The following is a 20707-nucleotide window of genomic DNA, read 5'->3' as shown; positions in this document are numbered from 1 at the left end:
CGTAAATTTTAGAACAGGTATTCATATTTCTAAAAAAACTTCACCTAATATGTAGAATGCATTTAATTGAATGTATAGACTAATTTTAGGGGAAAAATGGCAGGCTTATATTTTTAACCCATGTCTTAACATATTATACCTTTTCAATTACTCATATTTTGTTATGCTGTTTTTTGAAATTTTTAATGCTTTCTGTATGTCAGATAAAACTCTGACGTTTTAAAATTTATTATTTTTATTATATTTATTTGTATTACATTTGCTAATCATTTATTGCTAATACAAAAAAGAACTATTGATTTTTTCACTGTTCTTACATCTAGAAGTCTTACTAATTTTTTTCATCAGGTCTTATAAAATTTTTGTCTCTTTATTGTTACGTCTGCCTTTTTTCTTCTCTTATGGTTTTGACCAGGCCTACCAAGGCTATGTTAAATAGTAGCTGTAAGAGTAGGCATTCTTATCTTAATCCAGATATTAATGAGAATGTATATATGGACTCGATATTAGTGAATAATATATATTATATTATTAATGTTAATAATATATTATGTATTATATTATTCACTAATAATACAAGTGAATAATAGATTTTTGCTGTATTGTTTCCTTTCAAGATTAGGAAGTTACCTCCTATTTTTGGACTTCAAATAGTTTATATGAAAATTATGAATTGGTCTTAACCAAAATTATTTGCTGCCTCTCTTGAAATAATTGCTTTTTCTTTTCTTTTTTGTAATTGTTTTAATTGAAGTATATTTGATTTACACTGTTGTGCCAATCTCTGCATACAGCAAAGTGACTCAGTTATACACATATAGACATTCCTTTCTTTGATATTGTTTTCCATTATGGTTTATCACAGGACACTGAATATATCAGTAGTTTTTCCCTTGTGCTATACAGTAGGGCCTTGTTGTTCATCCTTTCTATATATAACAGTTTACATCTGCTAATCCCAAACTCCAAGTCCTTCTCTTCCACATCATCCTCCCCCTTGGCAACCATAGGTCTGTTCTCTATGTCTGTGAGTCTGTTTCTGTTTTGTAGATAGGTTCATTTGTGCCATATTTTATTTTATTTTATTTTATTTTTTAAAAAGCCATTGATATTAATTTTAATAATAGTTTACATAACACAATGTTTAAAAATTATTTCAACATATATGTCAAATACACATATAAAAACAATATATTTATATACAAGGCTGAGTCAAAAACCATCTCCACCCTGGCTATATTAAAACTTCTGTTTGTGCCATATTTTAAATTTCACACAGAAGTGATGGCATGTGGTATTTGTCTTTCTCTTTCTGACTTACTTCACTTACTATGATAATCTCTAGTTGCAACCATGTTGCTGCAAATGGCATTATTTTCTTCTTTTTTTTGGCTGAGTAGTATTCCATTGTATACAGGTACCACACTTTCTTTTCTTTATTTTTTAGCTCTTTATTAGAATATAATTGCTTTACACTGATATGCACGTTTTTGCTGTACAACAAAGTGAATCAGCTGTATTTATACGTATATCTCCATACCCCCTCCCTCCCGCGACTCCTTCCCAAATTCCTATTCCATCACTGTAAGTCATCACTCATTACCTAGTTGACCTATCTGTGTTATGCAGCAGCTTCCCACTAGCTATCTATTTTTACATTTGGTAGTGTATATATGTCAATGCTACTCTCTCACTTCGTCCTGGCTTCCCCTTCATCCCCTGCCCCACCCCCCCCACCCTTGTCCTCAAGTCCATTCTCTACATCTGCATCTTTATTCTTGCCTTGTCACTGGGTTCATCTGTTGATGGACATTTACATTGTTTCCATGTTTTGGCTATTGTGAATAGTGCTGCTATGAACATAGGGGTGCATGTATCTTTTCAAATCATAGTTTTGCCCGGGTATAAGCCCAGGAGTGGGATTCCTGGATCATATGGTAATTCCATTTTTACTGCTCTGAGGAACCTCCACACTGTTTTCCATAGTGGCTGCACCAACTTACATTCCCACCAATAGTGTAGGATGGTTCCCTTTCCCCACACCCTCTCCAGCATGTGTTATTTGTAGACTTTTTAATGATGACCATTCTGATTGGTGTGAGGTGGCACCTCATGGTAGTTTTGATTTGCATTTCTCTAATAATTAATGATATTGAGCATCTTTTCATGTGGCTACTGGCCATCTGTATGTCTTCTTTGGAGAAATGTCTGTTAAGGTCTTCTGCCCATTTTTCAATCAGGTTGTTCATTTTTGGTTGTTAAGATATATGAGCTGTTTTTATATTTTGGAGATTAAGCCCTTCTCTGTCACATCATTTGCAAATATTTTCTCCCATTCCATAGGTTGTCTTTTCATTTTTTCTATGGTGTCCTTTGCTTTTTATTTTCTTTAGTCTACTGATATCATGATTCACTGTGATGTTTACCAAATGTCTAAGGAAGGAAAATCCATATATCATATGATAATACTCCTTACTTTCTTGGATTGTTGTGAATACAAGCTTTAAGAAATGTATCTGACTAGAATAATCAATACATATATTACTATTTTATAATTATTCTTGCTCATAAAATTATTTAAAATGCAGATTATTAATATTACTTCTTACTTATTGCATTGGCATTTTTCAAACTATGCCCCTTGGAATCCTATAAAAATCAAATTGAAGGAGGAAGAGTGAAAAAGATACTAAATGGATAGTGCTTTTTTTCTTCCCTCCACACCAGAATGACTTAAAACAGAGAAACTCTTTCTTTTGTCTCTTTTGTATATTATGCTTCTTATAAATTTTATTTGTGAAAAAAATGACAGTTGCATGTCACGGGTTTAGTTAAATGTATGTATTTTGAATAAAAGCACTGTTACTAAGGTTGATTCCCTAAGTGATAGTTCCTCCATAAGCTGAAAATAAACAGATTATGTGAAACCTACAATACACAATATTAGAACTCTCTATTCAGAATAAAATTGGCTTTCTAAACACTTTCAATTCATTTCTATTTTAAAAAAATTTATTTGAACACACAATTCCTCATCATCATGTGGTACTTAAGTACTGTATTAATACAAAGACATGTCCCTTCAGTGAGGCTACTGTCCTCAATGAGGCAAGATGCAATGACTACCTTTACCACCAGAGGACTATACTGAGCTCTAAAAAAAAAGACAGCCACATGGGACTGCATTATGTCTTTGATGGGCCCTAGACATTTTTGCCTCCTTGGGCCCTTTCTTCCATGAAATAATATTAAAAGGTACATCTCATGTCTACATTGGTATAAAGGTAAATGTACTAAAGTTATGTGTTAATACTTAAAAATTCATGGTTTTATTTGAGTCTTAAAACTAATCAAAACATTTTCATAGGCTCCTATTCTGCCTAGTGGATAAGCTGGCCCTGTAGCCGAGGGTCAAGAAGTCAAATACATATACAATCATATCAGCTAATAGAAATAATTCAGATCAACTGAGAATAACATCTCTTATTATTCTAACAATAGATAACATCTGTTATCTATTATTAACAATGTTAATTGGTAACTAATAGTCATCTCCAGTGACAAACAAAGAAGAGAGAGAGGAGGGTACTCTGGTAGAAGGGAGAACATGCTTCAAACCTTATGGGGCAGTTATAACTGAGCTCCATAATGGAAAAGGGTCCAATGTTTCCAAATACTATAATTTTTTGAAGACAAGCTGAAAATAAATTTTATACCATATCTCCTGCTTTTAAAATATTCCTTTTAAAAAATAATTCAAATTTAAAACACAGTGCAGGAATCTCGGCCAAAGTAGATCTGCATGCTGCATCCAGGCTATAGATCTTAGATTTGCAGTCAGTGTTAAGAGGTAGAACCAGTAGATATGACAAGAAACTGGTTTGAGATCCAAACATCCTATAATCAAATGTGTCTTCTCTTAACCCTGAGAAAATCAGGTTAGGATTCCTACTCTAGTGACCTCGGTTTACAGTAAGAAATTTGTCCCAGGGTTTTGTTGTTGCATCCAAATACAGAACTATAGTAACAAAGAATATGATTCTTGAAAGAGGAGCTCTTGCAGACACTGTATTAACAAATATCTGTTCTATCTTCCATAGAGTGCTATGCGAAGAAGGATACACACAGGATAGGAAGGACCAATGATTCCACATTGACAGAATTTGTCCTGGTTGGGTTTTCTGCCCACCCAAAGCTCCAGACAGTTTTCTTAGTGCTAGTTCTGTGGATGTACCTGATGATCCTGTTGGGAAATGGAGTCCTTATCTCTGTAATCATCTATGATTCTCACTTGCACATACCCATATGTTTCTCCCTCTGTAATCTTTCTTTCCTGGACATGTGCTACACCAGGTCTTCTGTCCCATTAATTCTTTTTTTTCTCTAAGAGATACAGTTTATTAAGATACAGTTAACACACAATAAACTGCATATATTTAGAGTGTACAATTTGGTATCCCAATCACCCCATCCATTACCCCCCAAACCTCCCCACTTTCCCCACTTGGTGTCCATATGTTTGTTCTCTACATCTGTGTCTCTATTTCTGCCTTGCAAATTGGTTGATTTGTACCATTTTTCTATATTCTGCATATGTGTGTTAATATCCGATATTTGTTTTTCTCTTTCTGACTCACTTCACTCTGTATGACAGACTCTAGGCCCATCCATATCTCTACAAATGCCCCAGTTTCATTGCTTTTTTACAGCTGAGTAATATTCCATTGTGTATATGTATCACATCTTCTTTATCCATTCATCTGTTGATGGACATTTAAGTTACTTCCATGTCCTGGCTATTGTAAATAGTGCTGCAATGAACATTGAAGTGCATGTGTCTTTTTGAATTATGGTGTTTTCTGGGTATATGCCCAGCAGTGGGATTGCTGGGTCATATGGTAACTCTATTTTTAGGTTTGCAAGGAACCTCCATACTGTTCTCCATAGTGGCTATATCAATTTACATTCCCACCAATAGTGCAAGAGCGTTCCCTTTTCTCCACACCCTCTCCAGTATTGACTGTTTGTAGATTTTCTGATGATGCCCATTCTCACCGGTGTGAGGTGATACCTCATCGTAGTTTTGATGTACATTTCTTTAATAATTAGTTATGTTGAGCAGCTTTTCATGTGCCACTTGGTCATCCATATATCTTCTTTGGAGAAATGCCTATGTAGGTCTTCTGCAAATTTTTTATTGTTTTTTTTGTTGTTTTTTTTTTGATATTGACCTGGATGACCTGTTTATATTTTGCAGATTAATCCTTCCTCTGTTGATTCATTTGCAAATATTTACTCCCATTCTGAGGGTTGTCTTTTCGTCTTGCTTATAGTCTCATTTGCTGTGCAGAAGATTTTAAGTTTCCTTAGGTCCCAATTCTTTATTTTTTTTATTTCCATTATTCTAGGGGGCAGATCAAAAAAGATGTTGATGTTATTTATGTCAAAGAGCATTCTTCCTATGTTTTCCTCTAGGAGTTTTATACTGTCTGGCCTTACACTTAAGTCTTTAATCCATTACGAGTTTATTTTTGTATATGGTGTTAAGGATTGTTCTAATTTCATTCTTTTACATGTAGCTGTCCAGTTTTCCCAGCACCACTGATTGAAGAGGCTGCCTTTTCTCCAGTGTATATCCTTGCCTCCTTCGTCACAGATTAGTTGACCGAAGCTTATCTCTGGGCTTTCTATCCTGTTCCATTGATCTATATTTTGGTTTTTTTCCAGTACCATGCTGTCTTGATCACTGTAGCCTTGTAGTATAGTTTGAAGTCAGGAGCCTGATTCCACCAACTCCATCTTTCCTTCTCAAGATTGTTTGGCTATTCGGGGTCTTCTGTGTTTCCATACAAATCGTAAAATTTTTTGTTTTAGTTCTGTGGAAAATGCCATTGGTAATTTGGTCGGGATTGCATTGAATCTGTAAATTGCTTTGGGTAGTATAGTCATTTTCACAATGTTGATTATTTCAATCGAAGAACATGGTATGTCCCTCAATCTGTTTGTTTCATATTTGATATCTTTCATTAGTGTCTTATAGTTTTCTGAGTACAGGTCTTTTACCTCCTTGGTTAGGTTTATTCCTAGGTATTTTACTCTTTTTGTTGCAATGGTGAATGGGATTGTTCCCTTAATTTCTCTTTCTGATCTTTCATTGTTAGTTCATAGAAATGCAAGAGATTTCTGTGTGTTAATGTTGTATCCTGCTACTTTACCAAATTCACTGATTAGCTCAAGTAGTTTTCTGGTGGCATCTTTAGGAATTTCTATGTATAGTATCATGTCATCTGTGAACAGTGACAGTTTTACTTCTTTTCCAATTTGGATTCCTTTTATTTCTTTTTCTTCTCTGATTGCTCTGGCAAGAACTTCCAAAACTATGTTGAATAGTAGTGGAGAGAGTGGACATCCTTGTCTTGTTCCTGATCTTAGAGGGAATACTTTCTGTTTTTCACCATTGAGAATGATGTTTGCTGTGGGTTTGTTGTATATGGCCTTTATTATGTTGAGGTAGGTTCCCTCTATACCCACCTTCTGGAGTGTTTTTATCATAAATGGGTGTTGCACTTTGTCAAAAGCTTTTTCTGCATCTATTGAGATGATCATGTGGTTTTTATCCTTCAATTTGTTAATATGGTGTATTACATGTATTGATTTGCATATATTGAAGAATCCTTGCATTCCAGGGATAAACCCCATTTGATCATGGTGTATGATCCCTGTAATGTGTTGTTGGATTCTGTTGGCTAGTATTTCTTTGAGGATTTTTGCATCTAAATTCATCAGTGATATTGGTCTGTAATTTTCTTTTATTGTAGTATCCTTGTCTGGTTTTGGTATCAGGGTGATGGTGGCCTCACAAATGAGTTTGGGAGTGTTCCTTCCTCTACAATTTTTTGGAAGACTTTGAGAAGGATGGGTGTTAACTGTTCTCTAAATGTTTGATAAAATTCACCTGTGAAGCCATCTGGTCCTGGACCTTTGTGTCTTGGGAGATTTTTAATCACAGTTTCAATTTCATTCCTTGTGATTGTTCTGATCATATTTTCTGTTTCTTCCTGAAACAGTCTTGGAAGGTTATACCTTTCTAAGAATCTGTCCATTTCATCCAGGTTTTCCATTTTATTGGCATATAGTTGCTTGTAATAGTCTCCTATGGTGCTTTTTATTTCTGCGGTGTCTGTTGTACCTTCTACTGTTTCATTTCTAATTTTATTGATTTGAGTCCTCTCCCTCTTTTTCTTGATGAGTCTTGCTAGAGGTTTCTCAATTTTATTTATTTTCTCAAAGAACCAGCTTTTAGTTTTTTTATTTTTGCTATTGTTTTCTTTGTTTCTATTTCATTTATTTCTGCTCTGATCTTTATGATTTCTCTCCATCTACTAACTTTGGGTTTTGTTTGCTCTTCTTTCTCTAGTTTCTTTAGGTGTAAGTTTAGATTGTTTATTTGGGATTTTTCTTGTTCCTGGAGGTATGATTTTATTGCTATAAACTTCCCTCTTAGAACTGCTTTTGATGCATCACATAGGTTTTGGATCGTTGTGTTTTCATTGTCATTTGTCTCTAGGTATTTTTTGATTTCCTCTTTGATTTCTTCAGTGATCTCTGGGTTATTTAGTAGTTTATTGTTTAGCCTCCACATGTTTATGGTTTTTAGTGTTTTTTCTTATAACTGATTTCTAATCTCACAGCATTGTGGTCAGAAAAGATGCTTGATATGATTTCAATTTTCTTAAATTTACCAAGGCTTGATTTATGACCCAAAATGTGATCTATCCTGGAGAATGTTCCATATGCACTTGAGAAGAATGTGTAATCTGCTGTTTTTGGATGTAATGTCCTATAGATAGCTATTAAATCAAGCTGATTTATTGTGTCATTTAAAGCTTGTGCTTCCTTATTAATTTTCTGTGTGGATGATCTGTCCATTGGTTTAAGAGGGGAGCTAAAGTCCCCACTATTATTGTGTTCCTGTCGATTTCCTCTTTCATAGTTGTTAGCATTTTCCTTATGTATTGAGGTGCTCCTATATTGGGTGCATAGATATTTATAATTGTTATCTCTTCTTCTTGGATTGATCCCTTGACCTTTATGTAATGTCCGTTCTTGTCTATTGTGACACTTTTTATTTTAAAGTCCATTTTATCTGATATGAGTATTACTACTCCAGCTTTCTTTTGATTTCCATTTGCATCTAATATCTTTTCCCATCCCCTCACTTTCAGTCTGTATGTGTACCTTCGTCTGAAGTGGGTCTCTTGTAGACAGCATATGTATGGGTCTTGTTTTTGTATCCATTCAACCAGTCTGTGTCTTCTGGTTGGGGCATTTAGTCTGATTACATTCAAGGTAATTATCGATATGTATGTTCCTATTACCATTTTCTTAATTGTTTTGTTTTTGTTTTTGTAGGTCCCTTTCTTCTCTTGTGTTTCCCACTTAGAGAAGTTCCTTTAGCATTTATTGTAGGGCTGGTTTTGTGGTGCTGAATTCTCTTAGCTGTTGCTTGTCTGTAAAGCTCTTGATTTCTCCATCAAATCTGAATGAGATCCTTGCTGGGTAGAGTATTCTTGGTTGTAGGTTCTTCCCTTTCATCACTTGAAAAATATCATGCCACTCCTTTCTGGCCTGCAGTTTCTGCTGAGAAATCAGCTGTTAACCTGATGGGAGTTCCCTTGTATGTTATTTGTCATTTTTCCATTGTTGCTTTTAATAACTTTTCTCTGTCTTTAATTTTTGTCAATTTGACTACTATATGTCTTGGCGTATTTCTCCTTGGGTTTATCCTGCCTGGGACTCCATGCACTTCCTGGGCTTGGGTAGCCATTTCCTTTCCCATGTTAGGGAAGTTTTCACCTATAATCTCTAACAATATTTTCTCAGGTCCTTTCTCTCTCTCTCCTCCCCTCTGGGACCCCCATAATGCAAAGGTTGGTGCATTTAACATTGTCCCAGAGGTCTCTTAGGCTGTCTTCAGTTCTTTTCATTCTTTTTTCTTTATTCTTTTCCACATCAGTGATTATCACCATTCTGTCTTCCAGGTCACTTATTCGCCCTTCTGCCTCAGTTAATCTGCTATTGGTTCCTTCTAGTGTATTTTTCATTTCAGTTATTGTGTTGCATATCTCTGTTTGCTCTTTAATTCTTCTTGGTATTTGGTAAACTTTTCTTGCATGTTTTTGATCTTTGCATCCAATCTTTTTTCAAAGTCTTGGATCAGTTGGGGATGAAAAAAGATGGCGGCGAAGTAGAGAGACGTGGAGTACATCCCTCTCCACAGATGCATTGGGAATGCACGGAAGGACACAGTAATTCCCACAGAGAACCAGCTGAACACCAGCAGATGGCCTCGGACACCAGAAAGGGCTGCGGGGAGCCCGACATAGCCGGTAGGGAGGCATCTATGAGGGCTCAAAGAGGGTGAAGCGGCGGAGCTGTGGCAGACGGGAGGGAGTGAGAAACATACGGAGGGTCCGCAGCGCAGCTCAGAGTTCCCGGACCGAGACATCGATCCGCGGCTGAACGGAGGGTCCAGGAGCGGGAGCGTGGGAACCGGAGAGCTGGTTCAGGGGGAGAAACATTGTTGCCGGTAGGGTGACGGACCGAGAGGACAGGAGGAAAGAGGTCCGCGGAGAGGAGTGCCCGTCCCTGAGAGCTGCCCGGCCATGATGGCAGCTGGAGGCTGCAGGCTCCTGGGCGGGGGGGAGGAGCTGCGCGCATAGCCTCTCCCTCTCTTTCGGTGCCTCTGCAACAGGCAGTGGAGAGACGCCCTGAGGGCCACCTAAGGCGCTCAGGGATAACAAGCACCCTCAGGCACTCAGGCAGGGCTAGATTAAAACTCCTTGCAATGCCAGCAGCAGGGAGGCTGCCGAGAGAAAAAAAAAAACCAGCATCAAAAAGAAAAAACCCCAAGAGAGGCCCAACTCTAAGACTTTCTGTGTACACTTGAGCCACCAGCGTCCTCTGCAACAGGCACCTCCAAGCCCGACTGAAACAACAGTGCGCCACTGCTCACTCACTCCCAGGAGAAGGAGCCACTATTGTACCCTCTCCCTCCCCACACACCGAGGCTTACAGAGGAACAATAAAGGAACCTCTGCTGGTCACAGAATAACGCAAAAAAAAAAACGCAAGGCAAGGAGAAGGACACTTACAGCTGAGAGGCTAAGGAAACAGAAATAGTAGTATCAATACCTATTGAACTGGTCCATTCTGGGATCAGTTCTGGATTTTTTTTTTTTTCTTTCTCTCTCTCTCTTTTTTTTTTTTTTTTGATTTATTAAATAAGATCTTAGCCATAAGGGATCTACAAGTTTAATAACATAATTTTTAATGATATTTTTTATTCTTTTTTTTTTTTTGCCTTTTTATATACTTCTATATCTAGCTAGGTTTTTGGTAGTACGGACAAAATATCTCTCATACTTTCCTTTCATCCCTATCTTTTATACATTTCTATTCCTTTCTTTTTATTTGCATATTTCCAACCACATTACGCTCTTCTGTTCCCCTTTCTTCCAGCCTTTTTAAGTTTCTTTTATCTTAACATACTTATAAGCAACACTATTGGTCTGCTCAGACTCCTTGCTCTATTCTCCAGATGATGCACTGCCTTGGTATTAATATTAGGCTTTTGTCTTTATCTTAGTTCTTAGTACAGTTGTCTAATTACATTCTGAGAATCTCCATTCTCTCTGGTGGTACTCCAGCTCATTTCTATATTTGATCCTAGCTTACAAAATCTCCCTGGATTGATGTTTGCATGTGTAGGGTGTTATTTGTTGTTTGTTTGCTTTTGCTTTTGTCTCTGATTTGTTCTGTTTCAGTTGTCAATTTCTGCTGGGTTTCTCTTTGAATATCTGATAGCACACTGGGGTTCTGTCAGGTCTTTCTAGAGCCTTATGTCCTAACGGATTCAATAATTGTGTGTCTTATACATGTATGTGTTTCCTAGACTGAATATTCGTTTAATCCAATACTTGGACATTAGTCTGAGGCTTGGACAGTCTTCTATAAACACTTCTATCACCAGGACAAGCAACCCCAAAAGCTTGGACAACCATGAGGAAACAAAGAAACCCCATGCAGGCAAAGGAGCAGGAAAAAAACCCACAAGACCAAATAAATGAGGAGGAAATAGGAAAAATGCCTGAAAAAGAATTTAGAGTAATGATAGTAAAAATGATACAAAATCTCGATAACAAAATAGAGAAAGTACAAGAAACAGTTCATAAGAACTCAGAAAAACAAACAGCAATGGATAACAAAATAACTGAAATTAAAAATACTCTAGATGCTATAACCAGCAGAATGAGTGAGGCAGAAGAACGAATAAGTGAGTTGGAAGATAGAATGGGAGAAATAAACGCCACAGAGCAGGAAAAAGAAAAAAAAATAAAAAGACTAGAAGACAGCCTCAGAGACCTCAGTGATAACCTTAAATGTACCAACATTCGAATTATAGGCATCCCAGAAGAAGAAGAAAACAAGAAAGGGTCTGAGAAAATATTTGAAGAGGTTCTAGTGGAAAACTTCCCAAACATGGGAAAGGAAATAATTCACCAAGTCCAAGAAGCACAGAGAGTCCCATACAGAATAAACCCAAGGAGAAATACACCAAGACACATATTAATCAAACTAACGACAATTAAACACAAAGAAAAAATATTAAAAGCAGCAAGAGAAAAGCAACAAACAACATAAGGGAAAACCCATGAGGATAACAGCTGACCTTTCTACAGAAACTCTGCAGGCCAGAAGGGAATGGCAGGATATCCTGAAAGTCCTGAAAGAGAGAAACCTACAGCCAAGAATACTCTACCCAGCAAGAATCTCATTCAGATTTGAGGGAGAAATCAAAAGCTTTCCAGACAAGCAAAAGTTAAGAGAATTCAGCACCACCAAACCAGCCTTACAACAAGTGCTAAAGGAACTTCTCTGAGTAGGAAACATAAGAAAAGGAAAACACCTACAAATACAAACCCAAAACAGTTAAGAAAATGGTAATTGGAACACACATGTCAATAATCACTTTACATGTAAATGGATTAAATGCTCCAACCAAAAGACACAGACTGGCTGAATGGATACAAAAACAAGACCCTTCTATATGTTGCCTACAAGAAACCCACTTCAGACCAAGGGATACATATAGACTGAAAGTAAAGGGATGGAAAAAGATATTCCATGCAAATGGAAGTCAAAAGAAAGCTGGAGTAGCAATACTCATATCAGACAAATTGGACTTGAAAGTAAAGACTATTAAAAGAGACAAGGAAGGACACTACATAATGATCAAGGGATCCATCCAAGAAGAACATATCACAATGGTAAATATCTATGCCCCCAATATAGGAGCACCTCAATACATAAGGCAAATGCTAACAGCTATAAAAGGGGACATCGACAGTAACACAATAATAGTGGGAGACTTGAACACCCCACTTACATCAATGGACAGATCATCCAAACAGAAAATCAATAAAGACACACAAGCTTTAAATGACACATTAGACCATCTCGACTTAATTGATATTTATAGGACATTCCATCCAAAAATGACAGACTACACTTTCTTCTCAAGTGCACACGGAATATTTTCCAGGATAGATCACATCTTGGGTCACAAATCAAACCTCAGCAAATTCAAGAAAACTGAAATCATATCAAGCATCTTCTCAGACCACAACGCCATGAGACTAGATATCAATTACAGGAAAAAAACTGCAAAAAATACAAACACATGGAGGCTAAACAATTCACTCTTAAACAACCAAGGAATCACTACAGAAATCAAAGAGGAAATCAAAAAATATCTAGAAACAAATGACAATGAAAACACAACAACCCAAAACCTATGGGACGCAGCAAAAGCAGTTCTAAGAGCGAAGTTTATAGCAATACAGGCCTACCTTAAGAAACAAGAAAATGATCGAATAAACAACCTAACCTTACACCTCAAACAACTAGAGAAAGAAGAACAAAGAAACCCCAAAGTGAGCAGAAGGAAAGAAATCATAAAGATCAGAGCAGAAATAAATGAAAAAGAAAGGAAAGAAACCACAAGAAAAATAAATAAAACTAAAAGCTGGTTCTTTGAGAAGATTAACAAAATTGATAAACCATTAGCCAGACTCATCAAGAAAAAAAGGGAGAAGATGCAAATCAACAGAATTAGAAATGAAAAAGGAGAAGTCACAACGGACACCTCAGAAATACAAAACATCATGAGAGACTACTACAAGCAACTATATGCCAATCAATTGGATAACCTGGAAGAAATGGATACATTCTTAGAAAAATACAATCTTCCAAGACTGAACCAGGAAGAAATAGAAACCATGAACAGACCAATCACAAGTACAGAAATTGAGGCAGTAATTAAAAATCTCCCAACACACAAAAGCCCAGGACCAGATGGATTCACAGGCGAATTCTATCAAACATTTCGAGAAGAGTTAACACCTATCCCTCTCAAACTCTTCCAAATATTGCAGAAGGTGAGCACTCCCAAACTCATTCTACAAGGCTACCATCACCCTGATACCAAAACCAGGCAAAGATGTCACAAAAAAAGAAAACTACAGACCAATATCACTGATGAATATAGATGCAAAAATCCTCAACAAAATACTAGCTAACAGAATCCAACAGCACATTAAAAAAATCATACACCATGATCAAGTGGGGTTTATCCCTGGGATGCAAGGATTCTTCAATATACGCAAATCAATCAATGTGATACATCATATCAACAAATTGAAGGATAAAAACCATATGATCGTTTCAATAGATGCAGAAAAAGCTTTTGACAAAGTTCAACATCCATTTATGATAAAAGCTCTCCAGAAAATGGGCATAGAAGGAAATTACCTCAACATCATAAAAGCCATATATGACAAACCAAAAGCCAACATTGTTCTCAATGGAGAAAAACTGGAAGAATTCCCTCTAAGAACAGGAACAAGACAAGGGTGTCCACTCTCACCATTATTATTCAACATAGTTTTGGAAGTGTTAGCCACAGCAATCAGAGAAGAAAAAGAAATAAAAGGAATCCAAACTGGAAAAGAAGAAGTAAAATTGTCACTCTTTGCAGATGACATGATATTATATATAGAAAACCCTAAAGACTCTACCAGAAAACTGCTAGCACTCATTGATGAGTTTAGTAAAGTAGCAGGATACAAAATTAATGCACAGAAATCTCTTGCATTCCTATACACTCACAACGGAAGAGCAGAAAGAGAAATTAAGGAAACTCTCCCATTCACCATTGCAACAAAAAGAATAAAATACCTAGGAATAAACCTGCCTAAGGAGGCACAAGATCTGTATGCAGAAAACTTTAAGACATTGATGAAAGAAATCAAAGACGACACAAACAGATGGAGGGACATACCATGTTCCTGGATTGGAAGAATCAACATCGTGAAAATGACTGTACTACCCAAAGCAATTTACAGATTTAATGCAATCCCGATCAAATTACCAATGGCATTTTTCACAGAACTAGAGCAAGAAATCTTATGATTTGTATGGAAACGCAAAAGACCCCGAATAGCCCAAGCAGTCTTGAGAAGGAAAAATGGAGTTGGTGGAATCAGGCTTCCTGACTTCAAACTATACTACAAGGCCATAGTGATCAAGACAGTATGGTACTGGCACAAAAATAGAAAGGATGTCAATGGAATAGAATAGAGAACTCAGAAGTAAGCCCAAACACATATGGGCACTTTATCTTTGACAAAGGAGGCACGAGTATACAATGGAAAAAAGACAGCCTCTTCAATAAGTGGTGCTGGGAAAATTGGACAGCAACATGTAAAAGAATGAACTTAGAACACTTCCTAACACCATACACAAAAATAAACTCCAAATGGATTAAAGACCTACATGTAAGGCCAGACACTATAAAACTCCTAGAGGAAAACATAGGCAGAACACTCTTTGACATACATCAAAGCAACATCCTTTTGGACCCACCTCCTAGAATCATGGAAATAAAATCAAGAATAAACGAATGGGACCTCATGAAACTTAAAAGCTTTTGCACAGCAAAGAAACCATAAACACGACTAAAAGGCAACCCTCAGAATGGGAAAAAATAATTGCCTATGAAACAACAGACAAAGGATTAACCTCCAAAATATACAAGAAGCTCATGCAGCTTCATACCAAAAAAGCAAATAACCCAATCCACAAATGGGCAGAAGACCTAAATAGACATTTCTCCAAAGAAGACATACAGATGGCCAACACACACATGAAAAGATGCTCAACATCACTCATCATCAGAGAAATGCAAGTCAAAGCCACAATGAGGTATCACCTCATACCAATCAGAATGGCCATCATCACAAAGTCTGGAAACCACAAATGTTGGAGAGGGTGTGGAGAAAAGGGAACTCTCCTGCACTGTTGGTGGGACTGTAAGTTGGTACAGCCACTATGGAAAACAATTTGGAGGTTCCTTAAAAAACTACAAATAGAACTACCATATGATGCAGTAATCCCACTCCTGGGCATATACCCAAAGAAAACCATAATCCCAAAAGAAACTTGTACCATCATGTTTATTGCAGCACTCTTTACAATAGCCAGGACATGGAAGCAACCTAAATGCCCATCAACAAATGAATGGATAAAGAAGATGTGGCATATATATACAATGGAATATTCCTCAGCTATAAAAAGGGATGAGATGGAGCTATATGTCATGAGGTGGATAGAACTACAATCTGTCATACATAGTGAAGTAAGTCAGAAAAAGAAGGACAAATATTGTATGCTAACTCACATATACGGAATCTAAAAATGGTACTGATGAACTCAGTGACAAGAACAAGGAAGCAGATACAGAGAATGGACTGGAGAACTCGAGGTATGGGAGGGGGCAGGGGGTGAAGGGGAAACTGAGATGAAGCGAGAGAGTAGCACAGACATATATATACTACCAACTGTAAAATAGTCAGTGGGAAGTTGTTGTATAACAAAGGGAGTCCAACTTGATGATGGAAGATGCCTTAGAGGACTGGGGCAGGGAGGGTGGGGGGGACTCGAGGGGGGGGCATCAAGGAAGGGAGGGAATACCGGGATATGTGTATAAAAACAGTTGATTGAACCTGGTGTACCCCCCAAAAAATTAAAAAAAAAAAAAAAAAAGTCTTGGATCATCTTCACCATCATTATTGTGAATTCTTTTTCTGGAAGGGTGCCTATCTCCTCATCATTTAGTTGTTTTTCTGGAGTTTTATCTTGTCCCTTCATCTGGTACAAAGTCTTCTGCCATTTCATTTTCTCTATCTTTCTGTGGTTGTGGTTTTCAGCTGCACAAAATGGAATACTGCTGATAGTGCTTAACTGCTCTCTGCCCTCTTGTGGAGAAAGCTATCTAGGAGGCTAGTGCATAATTCCTGATGGGAGGGACTGACTGATGGTGGGTTGGGCTGGGTGGGCAGAGCTCAGTAAAACTTTAATCTGATTTGGTGGGCAGAGCTCAGTAAAACTTTAATCTGCTTGTCTGCTAATGGGTGGGGCTATGTTCACACCTTGTTGGTTGCTTGGCCTGAGGCTACCTAGCACTGGAGCTTAAAGGCTCTTTGGTGGGTCTAATGGCAGAGTCGAGGAGGACTCATGGAGGACTAATGCCAAAGAGCACCTCCCAGAACCCATGCCGCCAGTGTCCCTGTCTCCTCGGTGAGCCACAGCTGCCCCCCACCTCTGCAGGCAAGCCTCCAACACCAGCAGGTAGGGCTGGTTCAGTCTCCTATGGGGCCACTGCTGCTTCCCCCTGGGTCCTGGTGTGCCCTCCAAGAGTGGAGTCTCTGTTTCCACCAGTCCTGTGGAGGTCTTGCAATCAAATCCCAATGGCTTTCAAAGTCTGATTTCTGGGGATTCCTCCTCACGTTGCTGGACCCTCAGGTTGGGAAGCCTGACGTGGGGCTCAGAACCCACACTTTAGTGGGTGGACTTCTGCAGTATAACTGTTCTCCAGGTTGTGAGTTTCCCACCCAGCATTTACGGGATTTGATTTTAACGTGATTGCACCCCTCCTACCATCTCATTGTGGCTTCTCCTTTGTCACTGGATGTGGGGTGTCTTTTTGGTGAGTTCCAGTGTCTTTCTGTCGATGATTGTTCATCAGTTAGTTGTAATTCCAGTGCTCTTGCAAGAGGGAGTGAGCGCACGTCCTGCTACTCCGCCATCTTGATTCCTCCCCCCCGTCCCATTAATTCCTCACAGCTTTCTGACAGTAAAGAAAAGGGTTTCCTTCTCTGGCTGCATGGTACAGATGTTTCTCTCTTTTGCCATGGGGGCCACAGAGTGTGTGCTTCTAGGCATGATGGCACTTGACCACTATGTGGCCATCTGCTACCCACTGAGATACCCTGTCATCATGAGTAAAAGTGCTTATGTGCCCATGACGGTTGGATTCTGGGTCGCTGGGATTGTTGACTCAGTGGTGCAGACATCTCTCGCAATGCAATTACCATTCTGTGCTAACAATATCTTCAACCATTTTGTCTGTGAAATTCTGGCGATCCTAAAATTGGCCTGTGCTGATATTTCAATTAATGCGATCATCATGGCGGGCTCAAATCTGATAGTTCTAGTTATTCCATTGCTAGTAATTTCCATCTCTTACATTTTTATTGTTGCCGCTATTCTAAGGATCCCTTCCACTGAAGGAAAATGTAAGGCCTTCTCCACCTGCTCCGCCCACCTCACAGTGGTGGTTATATTCTATGGAACCATCTTCTTCATGTACGCCAAGCCCAAGTCTAAAAGCTCTGTTGGTACAGATAATCAAGACATCATTGCAGCCCTCATCTCCCTCTTCTGTGGAGTGATGACCCCCATGTTCAATCCTCTCATCTACAGTCTGAGGAATAAGGATGTAAAAGCTGCTGGGAAGAACATGCTGGGTAGGAAAAACTTCTCTGATGGAATATGAGTACTGATTTATACTATGTGACTCAGTATTCAAAGCTGCTGCAGACACAAAATTCAAATAGAGAAAATTGCCATGTGAAAACAAATTCACCATGTGTCATTCAAAATTATATGATATCGTAAACAGTGCTGCAGTGAATACTGGGGTGCCTGTGTTCCTTTGGACCATGTTTTTCTCCAGATATATGCCCAGGGTTTGTATTGCAGGATCAGATAGTAACACTATTTTTAGTTTTTTAAGGAACCTCCATGCTGTTCTCCATAGTGGCTGCACCAATTTACATTCCCTCCAACATTGGAGGAGGGTTCTCTTCCCTCCACACCCTCTCCAGCATTTATTGTTTTGGGATTTTTCAATGATGGCCATTCTGACTGGTATGAAGTGATATCTCAATGTAGTTTTGATTTGCATTTCTCTAATAATTAGTGATGATGAAAATCTTTTCGTGTGCCTCTTGGCCATCTGTGTGTCTTCTTTGTAGAAATGTCTATGTAGGCCTTCTGCCCATTTTTGGACTGGGTTTTTTGTTTTGATGATATTAAGTCATATGAGCTGTTGAAAATATAGAACACACAACTACAGTAAAGGCTATAACTACTTCTAAATTGTAAAAGTAAGCTCTTAATATCCTCCTTTCTTGCTAACAGGTAATTATTATTTTCCATAAGATTAAATAAGTTAACTCATGCTTAGCACTAAATAGTGCCTAGAACACCCAAAACGTCTGATAAACATTGGTGATTTTTTAGTAATGCTCAGTGTACTTTAATAGGTCCTAAATCTTTGAGTAGGCACAAGATTTTCATCTTTATGTTTTTACAAAGTAATTTTGATGTCATTAAACTATTGTCTCTCAGCTTCAAATCCACCTTTCTCTGTGAGTTAGGGTTGAGACACTGAACCTTATTTCTTCTTTGTTAGCCAACTTCCATTAAATTCTTCCAAAAGAGTTGCTAGAGAGAGAATGGAAGTTTGGATGAGCATCAGGGACTTGACGCTCCCTATTAGCTTCCTGTTCACATCAGCATCACTCCAGTTATACTTCTTCACCAATACAATGGCAAATCCTCGCTGCTTCCAGTATTGGTTTCAGTTTTTATTTCTCCTTTTCTGTAAGTCAAAACCAGTAGCCTACCACTGCCACCTCCTCAGAGGTTTGAACCTGTCACTTAGCCTTTACTTCTGGTAAATAAATAGCTCTGCTTAGTCTGTACTTTGTCTTGAGGTGTCTTTCGAAACAATGAAATATGTAATTCTCTGCTTGAGAAATGTAGCAAATCAGATAGGGAGCATAAGCAATAGATTTGGTCAGACAGTCATTTCCATACACAACTAAAGAACAGGTGCTGGGCAAGACATTTGCACTTCCTCTACAGTTCCTTCCTTGTGCCCAAAATGTAGATTATGAAAATCTTTTTAGTGTGCTCTAAAATGACATATAATAATCATATGATCATATGAAAGGAAATTATTGAGTAGTTCACTGAATCCTGAAATACACATGAGAAGGGATAAACTTAGGACCTGGAGAGAAAGAAACAAAAATATAACCTTTTCTGTTACCAGTGCATACCTTGCACCCACCTAAATTCCATACCTGGCACATAGTATGCTATTTCTATAAATTTATTGAATTAATGCAGAAATAAATGAATGGAAGAAATAACTTGGAAGGCACATATGGTTCCCAAAATAATTTATCAAGATCATACTTTTGAATCCTCAGGATACCTCTTCAAGGAGCGACTACTTCCCCAGTTTTACAGAACAGAATACCTGATTCCAAAAACGTAGAAATATATGAAGTCACAACCAAGATGTGGGAAGTTTTTGATTTGAATAAAACAATTAAAAAATTAACAATCCAACTGTTATGGGATTGTTATTATCCTAAATAATATGTGCAACAGGTATAAAAATTGGTATTTTGTTAGGCTGTGAGCAAGAATCCACAAGTTTCAGTGAAATTATACTAAACAGTTTGTATATTCTCAATTAAATTAAAGGCAATTAATTAACTAAAAAGCTCCATAACCTGAGATGTTTAAAATACACTTCTAAAGGACTGAGTAGCAGTGATATTCAAAATATTTAAGGACTTCTATTGGCAAGTGCTCCAATAAATCAGAATAAATGCCTGCCATAAATGATCAGTATGGCCATAGTAATGTGTGCCAGCTAGATTTCAGCTTTGCTTATAGATTGGAGAAAAAATTACAACCAAAAAATTAAAACCTCATGAACCCAGATCTGAGCTTATACCCACTGGTAGAGCTGTACTGATTGTTTACAGTTAGTGTCCATTCTGATTATTTGATAGCTGTTCCATATAATTTGTAAAATATGTTCAATATAACCTTGCTAAGAAATGAAATATAATAAAATACTGCAATTAAAATTTATTGGATATAGAAAAGAAAACAGTTTTCTGAGGGAGTTGTTCATACTTGAATTCATTTATGAGACTTGGCTTCATAAGGAAGAGAGAAGGAAGCAAATAAAAAGGAAGACAGAGACATGGAACTGTCTAGAGAATTTGAATACAAAGTCATTATGCAAGGTATTGAGCTATATATCACATCTTATTACTTCTTACTAATTCTTCACAGTAATCTTGAAAAGTATATCACTTTGCTCTTAATTTATGGATGCAGAGATTAAGATTCACAGAAGTTAAGATCATAAAAGTTCTAACCAGGAAAGCTAATTTTCAAACCATAGACTATAGAGACATATTATTTTTTCTACTGC

At 37.5% G+C, this 20707-nt stretch overlaps 1 protein-coding gene across 1 annotated transcript; it reads left to right on the top strand.

The window, feature by feature from the left end:
• Positions 1-4135: 4135 nt before the first annotated feature.
• On the top strand, positions 4136-17956 carry LOC130845558 (olfactory receptor 13C8-like). Its single transcript, XM_057722972.1, has 2 exons — positions 4136-4374; positions 17239-17956. The coding sequence occupies exons 1-2, from the start codon at positions 4229-4231 to the stop codon at positions 17954-17956; spliced, it is 864 nt and encodes a 287-aa protein (XP_057578955.1). The 5' UTR covers positions 4136-4228.
• Positions 17957-20707: the final 2751 nt, after the last annotated feature.

This window comes from Hippopotamus amphibius, chromosome 2 (genome assembly GCF_030028045.1).
Source record: "Hippopotamus amphibius kiboko isolate mHipAmp2 chromosome 2, mHipAmp2.hap2, whole genome shotgun sequence".
Taxonomy (NCBI): Eukaryota; Metazoa; Chordata; class Mammalia; order Artiodactyla; family Hippopotamidae; genus Hippopotamus; species Hippopotamus amphibius.
The sequence above is the reverse complement of the archived record's forward strand: the minus strand, read 5'-3'. Positions and strand labels throughout refer to the sequence as shown.

Bases quoted from the DNA above. Each gene is read 5' to 3' on its own strand.
- LOC130845558 (XM_057722972.1), top strand. From the start codon at position 4,229: ATGTACCTGATGATCCTGTTGGGAAATGGAGTCCTTATCTCTGTAATC. The intron at 4,375-17,238 runs TTTTTTTCTCTA...CCCATTAATTCC, and splicing joins TCTTCTGTCCCATTAATTCT to TCACAGCTTTCTGACAGTAA.